Source organism: Coloeus monedula (genome assembly GCF_965178545.1).
Source record: "Coloeus monedula genome assembly, chromosome: 24".
In the NCBI taxonomy this organism is placed as follows: Eukaryota; Metazoa; Chordata; class Aves; order Passeriformes; family Corvidae; genus Coloeus; species Coloeus monedula.
In genome coordinates this window covers 3,258,894-3,272,479 of record NC_138804.1, presented here as the reverse complement: position 1 = coordinate 3,272,479, position 13,586 = coordinate 3,258,894, and the positions used below count along the sequence as shown (strand labels likewise).

At 60.3% G+C, this 13,586-nt stretch overlaps 2 protein-coding genes across 3 annotated transcripts; one reads left to right on the top strand and one right to left on the bottom strand.

Moving 5' to 3' along the window:
- Positions 1-980: 980 nt before the first annotated feature.
- Positions 981-4,815, bottom strand: LOC309581746 (uncharacterized protein; the record flags this gene model as incomplete). The annotated part of the gene is made up of 14 exons (XM_082296498.1): positions 981-1,328; positions 1,446-1,652; positions 1,786-1,994; positions 2,108-2,197; positions 2,357-2,493; positions 2,682-2,767; positions 2,876-3,100; positions 3,193-3,296; positions 3,381-3,538; positions 3,630-3,721; positions 3,802-3,972; positions 4,105-4,264; positions 4,369-4,529; positions 4,597-4,815. 14 exons carry the CDS (start codon positions 4,813-4,815, stop codon positions 1,041-1,043), a joined length of 2,307 nt encoding a protein of 768 aa, XP_082152624.1. The 3' UTR covers positions 981-1,040.
- A 2,391-nt stretch (positions 4,816-7,206) lies between these two features.
- Positions 7,207-12,764, top strand: TRAPPC3 (trafficking protein particle complex subunit 3). Of its 2 annotated transcripts, XM_082296427.1 has the most exons (6): positions 7,239-7,317; positions 8,834-8,881; positions 9,838-9,935; positions 10,157-10,256; positions 10,513-10,695; positions 11,162-12,764. In XM_082296427.1, exons 1-6 carry the CDS (start codon positions 7,276-7,278, stop codon positions 11,279-11,281), a joined length of 591 nt encoding a protein of 196 aa, XP_082152553.1. In that variant the 5' UTR covers positions 7,239-7,275; the 3' UTR covers positions 11,282-12,764. The 2 variants fall into 2 exon arrangements, with proteins under 2 accessions (XP_082152554.1, XP_082152553.1); XM_082296428.1 differs by lacking the exon at positions 8,834-8,881 and having other exon boundaries at positions 7,207-7,317.
- The last annotated feature ends 822 nt before the right edge of the window (positions 12,765-13,586 follow it).

Here is a 13,586-nt window from a genome sequence, read left to right as displayed (position 1 = left end):
TCCTGGAGGCGAGTGTCAGTGCCTGTGTCCTGTCCTGGGGCGGATGGATGCAATAGGAACCCATCACCAGCAGCATTTCAGGGCTATAACCAGACCCCCAGCATTTTGCCATGGGGCTACGCCACTGTCCATGGCAAATCCCGGCTGCTGCAGGACAATCCCCTCTGGGTGTCAGTGACAAATGGGCCAGCAATGGGCTGAGCCACAGCAGGCTGTGCCCTGCCCTGCCACAGCTCGTGCCTGCTCTGTAATTATCCCAAGCCGCATCTGTAATTAGTGTCCTGATGTCATGGGGTCAGGCCTGGGCAGCCCCACGAGCTCCCTGCCACCCCCACCCTGGCCTCCGGCCTCGGGGCTGGAGGAGATCACAGTCTTCCAACACCATCCGGAGGAGTTCCTGCCTGGCTCCGGCTCCCCGCCAGCATTGCTGCCAGAATCACATCCCAGCGCTGTTCCACAGCCCCCGAGCTGCTGCAGGGTTGGACCTGTCCCTCAGACCAGCGCAGGGCTTGGTCGCTCCAACAGCTGCATCTCTGCCCCCTTCCCTGCAGCATCCTGCCCGTTCCCTGGATGCTGCCTGGGAAGTAGATCCTACCTCGGAAGAAGGGTCAGGCCCTGCCCTCCCGAGCCTCCCAGGGCTGCCGGTCACCCGCTCCCTCGGCCCAGGGAATGCGCTGGAGCAGCCCGGCAGCTATAAATAGAGCGGGAGGCGCAGGCACGTGTGGCCGCAGCACACGCGGGTCCGGGCGGCCGCTGCCCCGTGGCTGGTGTGGGGCACGGACAGGGTGTGGGGCTGCAGCAGCACCTCGGGGTGCGACAGCGACGGGAGAAAGGTGAAAGCACTGGGCAGGGCAAGAGCAGCGCGGTCCTGCTCCGGGGAGATCCCAGAGCCGTGCCGGGAGGATGGAGGGGAGGCACCACACAGCTGCCACGGAGCACCAGCACTTTATTGCAGGGCAGAGAACCACCGCGCTGCCCGCGGCACACAGGGTACCTCGCGTCCCTTCTCTCTGCCAGCACCCCGTGGCCACCGGCCGCCGCTAACACCCACGGAGGGGCCGGGCCGTGCCGGTGACACTGAACCGCGCGCTCAGCACCTCCGAGGGCGCCCGCGTCTTCTGGCCCGGCTGCTGCCCACCAGCAAAGAGGGTGAAGGTGCCGGGCTCCAGGCGCCAGTCCTGCGCCCAGACCGCGCGCTGCTCGGCCAGCACCTGGAAGGACAGCTTGGTCTCCCGGCCGGCCAGCACGGCCACACGGCGGAAAGCCACCAGCTGCCAGCGGGGCACCGGCACGGACGACTGCTCCCAGCGCAGGTACAGCTGCACCACCTGCACGGAGGGATGGCAGTCAGCACAATGGGACCTCACAGCAGCCCCCTTGCAGGGAGAAGCTTGGGCACGTCTGTACCCCGCGCAGCCGGCTCAGTGCAGAGCAGCTGTGCCCACCTCCTCGCTGTCCCGCAGCCCCGTGTTCTCCAGCACCACAGACACAGAGAGGTTGGCACAGACGGGCAGCACTGGGGGGCTCAGCACCAGGTCCCGATAGCGGAAGGTGGTGTAGGACAGCCCATACCCAAAAGGGTAGAGCGGAGCCTCCTGCCCATAGTACCGGTATGTCCGTCCCTCCATGGTGTAGTTCTCCATTGGCGGCACCTGTGGGACAAGGGGCCAGTGGAACAGGGCAGGGCTGGGCAGGCACAGGCAAGCACCAGCCCTGCATCCCACAGCTGCTCCAGCCACTGAGGCAGGGAAAGGCTATGGGTGCCACCAGCAGCCCTGGCCTTACCTGGTGCATGCCTGCAGGCCAAGTGGCCGGCAGCCGGCCAGCCGGGCTGGCCCCTGCCTCGCCCAGCAGGACCCTGGCTATGGCCAAACCAGTGGCCTGGGCAGGGAAGAAGCAGGCCAGGATGGCTCCCACGCTGTCATGTGCCTGTGCCCAGCTCACATCCAGGGGCCCCGCATTGAACAGCAGCAGAATGATGGGGCGCCCAGCGGCTGCAGGGAGGTGGCCATCACCAAGAGCCCTGTACTGGCACTGCTGGGATGGCCCTGGGGTGTCCCATGGATGGGAAACACCTGGGCAGGTTGAGGTCCCACAGAGGCCCTACCCGCCTGAACAGCATCCTGCAGTAGCTCCAGCTGGTGCCCCGGCAGAGACAGGTCACTCCGGTCTTTTGCCTCTGTCTCCACATCTACCCCTAGGTGGGGACAGCCAAGGACAGCTTCTTACACCCCTCTGGGCAGACAGGGCAGAGGGGCACTGACCGCCTCAGAGGGGGTCATGGGCACCCCCCCTCCCCCAGAGCACTCCCCTCCCCCTGGCAGTGCCCACCCAGTGCCCTCCCGCTCCCACCTACCTGTCCCCAGGCAGATCAGCACCACGTCAGCCGCCCCCACCACCCTCACCAGCTCTGACCGTGAGTACTGCTGGCACCGTGGTTCGCTGCAGCCCGCCGTGAAGCTGACATTGGCCCCCAGCATCTCCAGCCCCCTCCTGCACCAGGGAAGAGCAGAGGACACAGGGGCAGCTGTGCCCCAGGGTAGGGGCACAATGGGGACACGCCCCTTGCCCTGGCCACCAGCCAAGGGCCAAGCAGCTCCAGCAGCAGCCCTGGAGAGTGCCCAGAAGAGAGGGACAGTGACCAGGAGAGGGGGACATGAGGTGGCACCACGCTTTCTCACCGGGGAGTGTAGATGTACTGAGGCTCTGGCACTGGTGCATAGTCCCCAAACAGTACCCGGGGATTGTCAGCAAAGGGACCCACAACCTGCAGAGGGCAGAGGGGTGAGGGTGGGCACCAGCAGCCCTGTGACACCTGTGTGCCACGGGTGTGGAGCCAGCACGCCCCCCTGCCCGCCCCCTTGCAGGGGCTCACCGCAAGGCGCTGGCCAGACAGGTCCTGGGCCCGCAGGGGCAGTGTTCCCCGCACATTCTTCAGCAGCACAAAGCTCTTGACAGCAGCTTCCAGCGAGAGGTTGCGGTGCTCAGGGCTCTGCACCACACTCAGGTCCAGGGAGCTGTAGGGGTTCATGGCTGGGGGGTCAAACTCGCCCAGCCGCATCCGTGTGTAGAAGAGGGGCCGGACCCGGTCACGCAGCATCTGTGGGGACCCCAACCCAATGCCCCAGTTGTGCTTGGCAGGAACAGCCCAGGCTGTCTGCCCACGCCCCTGGTCCCACTCCCCTCACTCACCTGGAGTGTGATGTTGCCCATGGCCAGAGCCTGAGGGATGTGCATGAAGACGTTGTTCCTCATGCCATAGGACAGCTCCAGGTTGCAGCCAGCATTCACTGAGGCTGCCGTGCCAGGGAGAAGAGAGAACTCCCATCACGGCTGCGCAATGCCTGGGGACTGACCCCATGCCCAGCCTGCGAGCTCACCAACTGCTGTCTCCAGGAAGGTGCGCGTGTAGTGGTGCCCCAGCATGATGAGCTCCACAGCCCCCTCGTCGCTCACCACGTACCCATCAAATCCCCACTCGCCACGCAGGATGTCTGTCAGCAGCTTCTTGTTGGCACAGGCAGGAACGCCGTTGATCCTGTTGGAGAGGGGATGGGGCAGCCGGGAGAGCAGGGCACTGGCCATGCCAAGGGCAGCCCAGCCCACGTGGCCCCTGCCACGCTCCACACCTGTTGTAGCTGCACATGAAGCTGTAGGAGCCAGCACGCACACACGCCTGGAACTGGGGCAGGAAGGTCATGCGCCAGTCCCGCTCCAGCACCTGCAAGCGCCATGGCAGAGCAGGGTCAGCACCTGGTGAGTCCTCTGCCCTCCTAACACCCCTGGCCCTGCTGCGCTCACCTTGGCGTCGAAGCTGAGCCTGGAGACGGGGATGTTCTCAGGGCCTCCGTGCACACTGAAGTGTTTGCAGCCAGCACTGGCCGTGACATAACGAGGGTGCTGCCCCTGCAGCCCCTGCACGAAGCTGCGGGCCAGCTCCCCACTCAGGAACGGGTCCTCCCCATAGGTCTCCTGTCCGAGGCACAGGCGGGTCACCGCTGGGAGCCCCGTCCCCACACCCCCACAGCCTGGCAAGCCATGGCCACGTCCAGCTGGTCAGCCACGGTCCAATCCCAGCCAGGCGACACCCTCCCAGGCTGGCACCTGGTTCCTCCCCCACAGTGGGTGCCTCATGATGTTCAGGACAGGGCTGAAGCAGCTGAGCCCGGTGTGGTCACTGTAGCGGCCAGCGGCAGCAAAGCTGTTGTGCTTGGCTCTCACCTCGGTGGCCGTGGCGTTAGCCACACGGTAGATGAGCTCGGGGCTGTGGGGACAGTACAGGGGTGTCAGGGCGGCGTAGGCAAGGGGGGACCTGTCTCACAAGGCCACATGCCACACCCCAGGGTGCCCGGTGCCCGCTGCCGGTACCTGAAGGCGGCGGCGAGCCCCAACGCTTGCGGGAAGGCCGTGGCCCATCCGGGTGCCTCGGCGTCGCCCCGCAGGCACTCCGTGTTCCAGTTGTAGGGCGAGATGCCCAAGCGCGGGATGGGGGGCGCGGGGCCGTTCCCCATCGCTCCGCCCCTCGCCACCTGCGGGGCAGCGGCGTTGAGCGGGGAATCCCGCGGGGGTCCGGGGGGGGTCCCACCGCCCCCTCACCTGCAGCACCAGCTCGGCGGGGCTCAGCCGGCCCAGCAGGTCGTCGAGGCGGCGGTGCCAGGGCAGCGAGGGGTCCCAGAAAGGGAAGGGAGGCGGCTGAGCCCGGACCGCCCCCGCGCCCAGCGCCGCGCTCAGCACCAGGACCCGCAGCCCCAGCGCCGCTCCCGGGCGAGCCCCGCGCCGCACGGCACGGCTCGGCCCCCGCGATCCGCACGGCATGGCCCGGCCCGGCTCCCGGGATCTGCACAGCACGGCTCGGCCCGGCCCGGCCCCCGCGCCCCGAGGCCCCGGCGATGGGCGCGGAGGGGCGGAGCGCGCTGCAGCCGGTCCTGCGCCCACCGGACGGGGCGGAGCGCGGCAGGATGGGACGGGACGGGTCGGGGGCACGGGCCTTTGCCGCTCCCCGGGCCGATTTGCGAGATGCACCCGGTGCATCGGGGTCTGTATCTGTATCCCCGAGCTCCGCGCAGCCGGGCCCCGCCGCGGGGACAAGTCGCGGCGTTTGGTTCCACCCGTCTTCCGGAGCATCTCCCGTCTGCGGGCGGGAACCGGCAGAGCCGCCCGGCGCCGTCGGACCGGTTCTCGGTGCCCTCGGCTGCAGCGGGGCCGGCTCGGCCCCTGCCCGGGGCCGGGGAGCAGTAACGGCTCCACCTGGGAAGGATCTCCATGTGCTCACCGGGCGTTTTGGCCAGACACGGAATGAGATGCCAGCGCGGGCCTGCCTATGTGCCCCTCTTGCCCCCCAGCTCAGCATGGGGGGACACTGCCAGGGACCTCTGCAGTGACCGGGAACATGGTGCCTTCTTAGTTGAATATTAGGAAAACGTTCTTCCCCCAGAGGGTGCTGGGCACTGCCCAGGCTCCCCAGGGAATGGGCACGGCCCCAAGGCTGCCAGAGCTCCAGGAGCGTTTGGATGACGCTCTCAGGCACATGGTGGGATTGTTGGGGTGTCCTGGGCAGGGCCAGGAGCTGAACTCCATAGTCCTTGTGGGTCCCTTCCAACTCAGGATGTTCTAGGATTCAATGATCTCCAGTGGCCACCAGCACAGTGGAGCCATTGTGGCAGAGAGCACAAGGTGGCATTTGGGATTGGGAGCAGGAGGGGACCTGGCACTGCTGGGCTGGAGACAGGGAGCACAGACATCTCATCAGCTCACTGGCACAATGGAGGTGACGCTGGCAGCTCCCCAGCCCGGGACAACCACAACACACTCCAGTGCCAGGCCCGGTACCTCGCAGCCGGCAGTGTCCCAGGGATGCAGCCATGTAAGGCAATGCCAGTGGGTCACTGCAGCCGGTCCCCACGCTCCTGCTCGGCGATGACAGCGAGCCAGCTCCCAGCTGCTGAATTCCTGAGCAGCCCGCAGGAGTGGGGGGAGACCCCCTGTGCCCAGAGCATGTCCTGCCCCTGGCACACCACCCAGCTGGGTCAGGGCTCAGCACTCGCTCAGTGACAGGTCTGGGACAGAGACATAATGGAATAAATAAATAACAGGAGATTAAATAAATAAGTTAACAACAGCAGGCACAGTCTGTCTGGGAGCAGAACCTGGTGCTCTAGGGGCAATGCTGGCTTGAGGAGGGTTAGGAGAAGCTGGGTTGTTCCAGGGAATATTCCCTGCAGTTCCTGGAGCCCCAGGCCAGGCTGGTTTCTGTGACACCCTGTCCTTTGCTCTGTTCTTGGGGGCCATTTGCAGTTCTCACAGGCTGGAAACCTGCTCCTGTTCTGAGCCGCAGCCTGAGGCTCGGAGCCTGCCCAATCCTGCCAGCACAGGCCTCACTTCATCCACCCAGGGACACCAGTCGCCCTTTCTCCAGGAATCAGCCTCTGCTGAGCCCCTGGAGCTGGGCAAGGGAGGCACAGAAACAGGCTCCGCAGGGCCTGGCCCTGGCAGAGCTCAAGGAGCGTTTGGACAATGCTCCCAGGCATATGGTGGGATTGTTGGGGTGTCCCATGCAGAGCCAGGAGTTGGACTCGATGATCCTTGTGGGTCCGTTCCAGCTCGGGATATTCCATGATTCTATTCCGATTCCAAGGTGGCAGTGTGGGACCAAGGTGGGAGCAGGAGCCCAGCCCAGGTGCACCAGAAAAAGTCCCTTTTCCAAGGGGAGACCCTTGCTCTGCCGACGGCCCGTGAGGAGTTACTGACCCAGCAACGTCAGCCGGGGCTGGGGGGCCGCGGGGAGGCCTGCAGGAAGCCGCCAGCACCAGGCCGCCAGCGCCGGGACCGACCGCAGGGAGCAGCATCAGGGCCACCATCCCGTCACCGGCCGGGCAGGGGCCGCACGCTCCCGGCGGACACCTCGGGACGTGAGGCCGGGGGAGCGGGAGCGGCGGTCCCGGGAGCGGCCGGGCCCAACGGGGCCTCGACAGCGGCGGCACCACGCTGGCGGCGGGCAGTAGCGCCCCCTGGCGGCGACCGCGGCCGTCACCTGACCTCCCCTACGTGCCGGGATTGGTCGGTGTCCTCCAGTCACGTGACGCGGGACAGATGAACCCAGCGTGCGCGCGGTGCACTCTGGGACTTGTAGTCCAGCGGTGCGGGCGGGGCGCGGCGGGCGGCGCGGCGGGGACTGCGTGTCCCGTGGTGCCCTGCGGTGCCCCGGGAGTCCCTTGGTGCCCCGCGGCGGACGGAGCGGCTGGGCCGGGCCGGGCCGGGCCGGGCCGGGCGGACACGATGTCGCGGCAGGGCGGGCGCGGCACCGAGAGCAAGAAAATGGTAACGGAGGGGCCGGTGCGGCGAGCGCAGGGCGCGGGGCACCCGGGGGACCGGCCCGGGGCGGGAGTGATCGGGCCCGGCCCGGAGCGCTCGGTGCGGTGGGGCCGGGCAGCCATCAGCGGCACCGGGCGCTCTCGTTTGTGGGAAGTTCACACCCAAAATGCTTCCCTGGCGTGTCTCGCTTCCCCTCACCAACTCATTCCGCGTTATCAGCCCAGCTGAGTCAGGAACTGAGATGAAGCCCAAAGCTCCGGAGCTGAGCTCGGATTCTGGGTCAAACCAGGTCGAATTCATTAATTTTTAATGCAAAAGGAGTAATAAAAAATAAAACCTGGGTTTTTTTCTCCCTCTTTGGCCGTGAGGAGGTGCTGGGTCAGGCTTAGCTGCCCCCCTCCTGCCTCTCCACACCCAGGGAATTCTTTTCTAGGGATTCAGCTCCTTAAATGCAACTATTGCTTAAAAAATGGTGTTAATTCACTGGAGTTCCGACACTTCCGTAGCCATAGAACAGATGCATCGTGTGGAGACTGTACACTGCTCTGCAGTGTCAAATAATAAAAATACTGGAGAAGTTTTGGGCACTTTAATTGCATCAGATGGGCTGAAAATGAAAAAAATTTGTCCAAATCTGAGTGTAGGAGTTTGCCTTATTGTAACAGCTTAAGTTGCCTTTAATAACAACGTCTCAGCAATAACTGAGATCACCTCTGGGTGTGTTGGGGCTGATGGTGGCAGGTGACACTTCCATGGCCTCGCACCGTGACAGCACCTCAGGCTGGGGACAGCTGGATTCCCTCCATCCATCCCCATCCCCTCTTCACCTCTGTCTTTACTAGAAGACTGAAACTCTTAAAAGCAACACAACCTCTTCTGCATGTCTGTTAAATTCTCTGCCAAGTCTCTGACTCCAGCTGAGCCAAAGGAACTTCCACCTTGTCCTTCCAGTGATGCGAATTGCCCAACTTTTAGTTTTCTGAGATGAGAGCAAGTTTTTAAGTAAAACCCCTGAATAATGTGTTCAGTTCTTTAGATCCAAAGTGGGGCAACAGCTCCAAGCAGCCTGACTGGTTGTTTTCATACCTGAAGCCTTTTGGTTGCTGTTGTCCTTGTGAATGGCAATCCCAGAATCACAGAGTGGTACGGATTGGAAGGGGCCTTAAAGCTCATCCCATCCCACCCCTGCCATGGGCAGGGACACCTTCCACTGTCCCAGGCTGCTCCCAGCCCCGTCCAACCTGGCCTTGGGCACTGCCAGGGATCCAGGGGCAGCCACAGCTGCTCTGGGCACCCTGTGCCAGGGCCTGCCCACCCTCACAGGGAAGAATTTTTTCCTAATCCAGGAACAAGACAAGGTGGAATTCCCCGTGTCCTCTACAAACCCAATTTCTGTTTGTTTGGGGGTGTTTCCTCTGTGTGTTTGTTGTGGCTTTGTGTGAACTTGTGGTGATCTGTGTTGTCACTTAACTCTGATCTTGTCTCTTTTCCCTCCCTGCCTGCTGCTGCTTTCATTCTCTAGTATTGGTATTTGCCATTCATTTCACCTTCTGCCTCTCTGCAGCTCATGGTAGGTGACAGATCCCAGGTCAGCCCCTGTGATCCCTCTGCATGCCAAAACTGACAGCAGAAAGCAGTGCTGGGGGTTTGTTTGTTCCCCAAAATACTTCCTTTTGCAGAGTTTTGTTCTGCAGCCTGTAATGACTTCATTAATCACTGGTCTGACTTAAGGCTCCCCAAAAATGCTCTTTGACATCATTTAAGGGTGAAGATCGAAGGTGGTGGCTGGGAGAGGAGAACTTTTCCCTTTTTTCACAAATTTTCTGCAAATCTGACAATCGTACAAAGAAAACATGAGTGACTTTGGTTGTGGCCAGTCCCAGTGGATGTGCACAGCACCTGTGTGGTGAGCTGGCCTGGTTTTGGCCTCCCTGAGCCTATTCTGGGTCTGAGGAGCTGATTTCAATCTGTGAAGCAAATTCTGTGCCTGGACAACTTTCTAGGGACCAGACGAGTCCTTTTTCTTGGTACAGAATTTCATAAATCCCTGACTGGAGGAGCATTTTGGGCCTGTTGGAAGGACCAGAGCTGGAGCCTAACGGGCACTGCCCGTTTGTAGCATGTTCACAAAACAGAGGGAAGAGTTTGAGTCAGATCTCAGCTCTAGGCCAGTAGTTGAGGTAAATTCAGGGCCCTGGCATGGCACCTCCAGCTACCCGGGAGGTGTTGGTCTCTTTCCCAAAATCCCAGAATGGTTTGGGTTGGAAGGGATCTTAAAACTCATCCAGTTCCACCCTTGCTAAGGGCAGGGACACCTTCCAGTAGACCAGGTTCCTCCAAGCCCTGTTCCAAGCAGAATGAAGTTGTTGCCAGAATTGGAGCTGGGATCTCTCCTTATTAAGCACCAGATTCCTTTGAGACAGCAGGTCCCTGTTCCCCTCTGCGTGCCGAGGGTGGCGGCGCTGGACACGGAGGCAGCGGAGCTGGGGCACGTTCTGTTGTGTGAATCTCTTTCCCTGTGCGCAGAACTCGGAGCTGTTCACGCTCACCTACGGTGCCCTGGTCACCCAGCTCTGCAAGGACTACGAGAACGACGACGACGTCAACAAGCAGCTGGACAAAATGTGAGTGGATGCACAAATGGGAGGGGATGTGCTGTGCTGGAGCCGTGTGGGATCACGGCAGGGATCACAGCCACATCCATACGTGCTGCTCCGGGAGCAAAGTCCTGGCAGGCTGAAGTTATTTAACGCTGACGTTTCTCAGATTAGGCTTTGCTTCTCTGCTGTCTTATTTTATAAGTATTTGTTGTCTTTCTAAAGCTGCTGCTCTGGTCCCTTCACAGGGGTTACAACATCGGTGTCCGGCTCATCGAGGACTTCCTGGCCCGTTCCAATGTTGGGAGATGCCACGATTTCCGTGAAACTGCGGATGTTATTGCAAAGGTAAGTGTCCAAGCACAGCTTTGTCAGGTTTTTTCGGGGTTTTGCATGTGAGGATGGAATATTTGCTATTCACAGGACTGTTCTGAGAGTCTGATGGAGATTTTGGGGAGTTAAAAAAAAGCTTTAGCCGAAGTACTGCTTGCTGGTGGGAACTGGAAGAAAGGAGAGGTGTTTGCAAACTCCTTGAGTAATTTTACAAAGACCAAAGATGTGCTGCTGCCTCACCTGTTCTTGTTCTTCCTGTTTGACACAACAGATTGCATTTAAGATGTACCTGGGCATCACTCCGAGCATCACCAACTGGAGCCCTGGGGGCGACGAGTTCTCCCTGATTTTGGAAAACAACCCCTTGGTGGACTTTGTGGAGCTCCCTGACAACCACTCAACCCTCATCTACTCCAACCTGCTCTGTGGGGTGCTGCGAGGTGCCCTGGAAATGGTGAGCCACCTCTCTCTTCCCTTGGGATGGGTGTATGGATAGCCAGGTGTCAGCAGATACTTCAGTTCTGGTCCATGTTCGTGACTTCTGGGTTTGCTTTGGACTTGAGATGCATTCCCAGGAGAAGGGCAGGGCTGCAGGAGCACTTGGCTGCAGTCATGTGTGGCAGCTGAGGCCCAGAGGTGATGCCTGAACCTCTTCAGTTCATGACCCAAGTTCAAGCACTTGTATCTCCCTGAGTTTGTATGAAGCTCCAAAATCCTCACTCTGCAGCTGCTGTGAGCCCAAGCTGGGAATTGGCCAGGACAAGAGAACAGCTGTGTCTCAAATTTAGGACTATGTAGAATCCTGTATGTCATATCATGCCCTCAGAGCCCTTAAGCTGGTGCTCCAGGATCGTCCAGTCCCTGGAGAAGCTGCTGTGAGGAGGGAGTTAGCAGCTCCTCTCTCCTCTTCCCTCACTTAGGTGCAGATGGCTGTCGACGTGAAGTTTGTCCAGGATACCCTGAAGGGCGACAGCGTCACAGAAATACGGATGAAGTTCATCAGGAGGATTGAAGACAACCTTCCAGCTGGGGAGGAGTGAACCACGGCCCCATCTCCCTGGGGACTGGAGGGACCAGCTGGGTTTGGCCATTAGTTTCCCTCACAGATCCATAGGGATCTCCTGCCCCTGCACACTCAGACTGACTCACTGACTGTTTCAGGTGTTATTTTCTTCTACTCTCACTTCCATCCTCTGTAGAAGACGATTGTCTGGTTGGTGTTTATTTCCCAGGTTCATTCTGAAGCTTTTTCATCAGGTGATGTCTTTTACTTTTCCTCCGGGGGCTTCCTACGCTCAGTTTCCAATTGTGACCTGAGTTGTGTGAGAACAGCTGCTCAGACTCCAGGAGAGCTCCAGTCTCTTCACATCTGGATCGGTGTCGGATGGCCAGAATTGGAGACCAAGCTACAAGAGCCCACTAATTCCCTGCTAAACCCTGTCCTTCCTTAAATGAGGTGTTTAAAATCTGTTTGGAGATAAGTGTGTAGTGTTTCTGTAGAGCAAACTGGCTTCCTGCACTTGATTCTGAAGTCATTGGCAAATGCAGGCTTGATCCAAAGGGGTGACTGGGGAGAGCTGTTGGAGTGCTGGCACCAGGGTGGGGGCTGCTCTGCTCAGGGGGCCATGGCACCACAGAAATCTGAGAGTCCCATGCCTTTCCAGTGTCCCTCCCCCAGAAGCCTCACCACTCCCCTCTTGGGAGTCACACTCCAGTGGAGCAGTAGGAACTATTTTACGTGGAGAAAGAGTGGCTAGAATGGCATCAGTGCTCCACAGTGGGCACTGCCCAGGGCTGCATGGGGAGTCACGGGAGTGAGAACCAAACTCAGGCTGAGGCCTGGGAAGTGTTAAAGGCATTCCAGGCACTGTTCTGCTGTTGGGGGGTGTAAAGGCTGCGTGGTGCGACCAGTGCGGTGCCGGGGTTCATTCTCACTGGTGTTCAGCTGCAGCAGAATTTCCTAGTTACTTCACCTGTGGCACTTGCTGCTCTGAAAAATAAATACATAAGCAATAGATAACAAAAAGCAAGAGATTGGAACATCAGCTTCCTCTGCCACCCAGAGCCAGAGAACACAGTCAGGCATCGGGTTCCCAAATCACTTTACATAGCATGAAGGCACGGCCCCATGAGGTCTTTGGGAGCTCCACAATCTGTGTCGGTTGATGCCCGAGTGTGAGGTGAGAGGGAGCAACCCGCTACTTGTGCTGCTCTTTTTTGGCTTTTTTGGAGGCAGGTTGGGTCATTTGGCACTGGATGGTTCACGCTGTCCCTTTATTGGCCCCAGAGAGTCCCTTTGGATGCCCTGTGTGACATGTGCCCTGTGAAGGGACAGTGGGTGGCTGCAAGAGCAGTCGGAGGCCTGGCGGTGGCCCGGCAGTGGCAGTGGGTGTTGAGGGCAGAGGTGCCACATGGTCACGTTGCAGAGCTCAAAACCATCCCTTATTTCTCATTGTTGACCATTCCAAGTCACTTTAAAGCTGCATTTTAGAAGCAATTGCATTAAAAGAGTCGCGGTGTCAATTCTTTGGTCTCCTCGTGCCTGTGTTCTGTTGGCAGGTGCTTCTGGGGAGCAGCAGCAGGGGCTCACCCACTGCCTGAGGCTGGCAAGGTGATAGTCGTGACAGGGTGCCCAGGGCTGGCAGGGTGACGGCAGCACTGCACCAAGAATTCCTGGCTGCCAGCACGCCTGGAAGCTGCTGCCTGGACAAACCTGCCCAGTATTCCACACACGGAGGGACTGCGGTGGCACTGGGGGCAGACACTCAGTGTGGGTGGTTTGGGGTCTGTGAATGCTGCTGTGTACCCAGTGTCTGGGACTTGTTGCCACCAGCCAAAGTAGCTGCTGCAGAGGGAGGACTCCGTGGGCATTTACAGTGGCAAAAAATCACCTGGAGGGCCATCTGTGCCTCCTCTCTCTGCCAGCTCGGTGCTGCTCCATGGCTGGTATCAGCTATGTAGTGCTGCTGCCAGGGGTGTGGAGACAAGGAACAGCTGCTCTCCAGGAGCAGGGGTTCCTGCTTCCCTTTCTTGTGTAAGTGCTCCCCAGGAGCCCTGCTCTGGTGGGATCTCTGCTCCATGCTCGTGGGCATTCCCTGCTCCAGGGGTCACCCTGTGGTCATGCGCCATCCTGGGCATTGAGCACCCGGGGCTTTGCCCTGACCTCTGCCAGCCCTGAGGACGGGGAAGTGGCAGCTTTTGCAATAAAGTGGCTTTTTTTGTCTGGCCAGGAGCAGGAGCCAGGCCTTACCAGCCAGGGCAGCCCCAAACAGCCCCAACACGCACCCAGCTCCTGAGGCTGTGTCCCAGAGGATGTGGGGGGAGTGAGATCCCGTGACCTCACCC

Bases quoted from the DNA above. Each gene is read 5' to 3' on its own strand.
- TRAPPC3 (XM_082296427.1), top strand. From the start codon at position 7,276: ATGTCGCGGCAGGGCGGGCGCGGCACCGAGAGCAAGAAAATG. The intron at 9,936-10,156 runs GTGAGTGGATGC...GTCCCTTCACAG, and splicing joins AACAAGCAGCTGGACAAAAT to GGGTTACAACATCGGTGTCC. The intron at 10,257-10,512 runs GTAAGTGTCCAA...TTGACACAACAG, and splicing joins CTGCGGATGTTATTGCAAAG to ATTGCATTTAAGATGTACCT.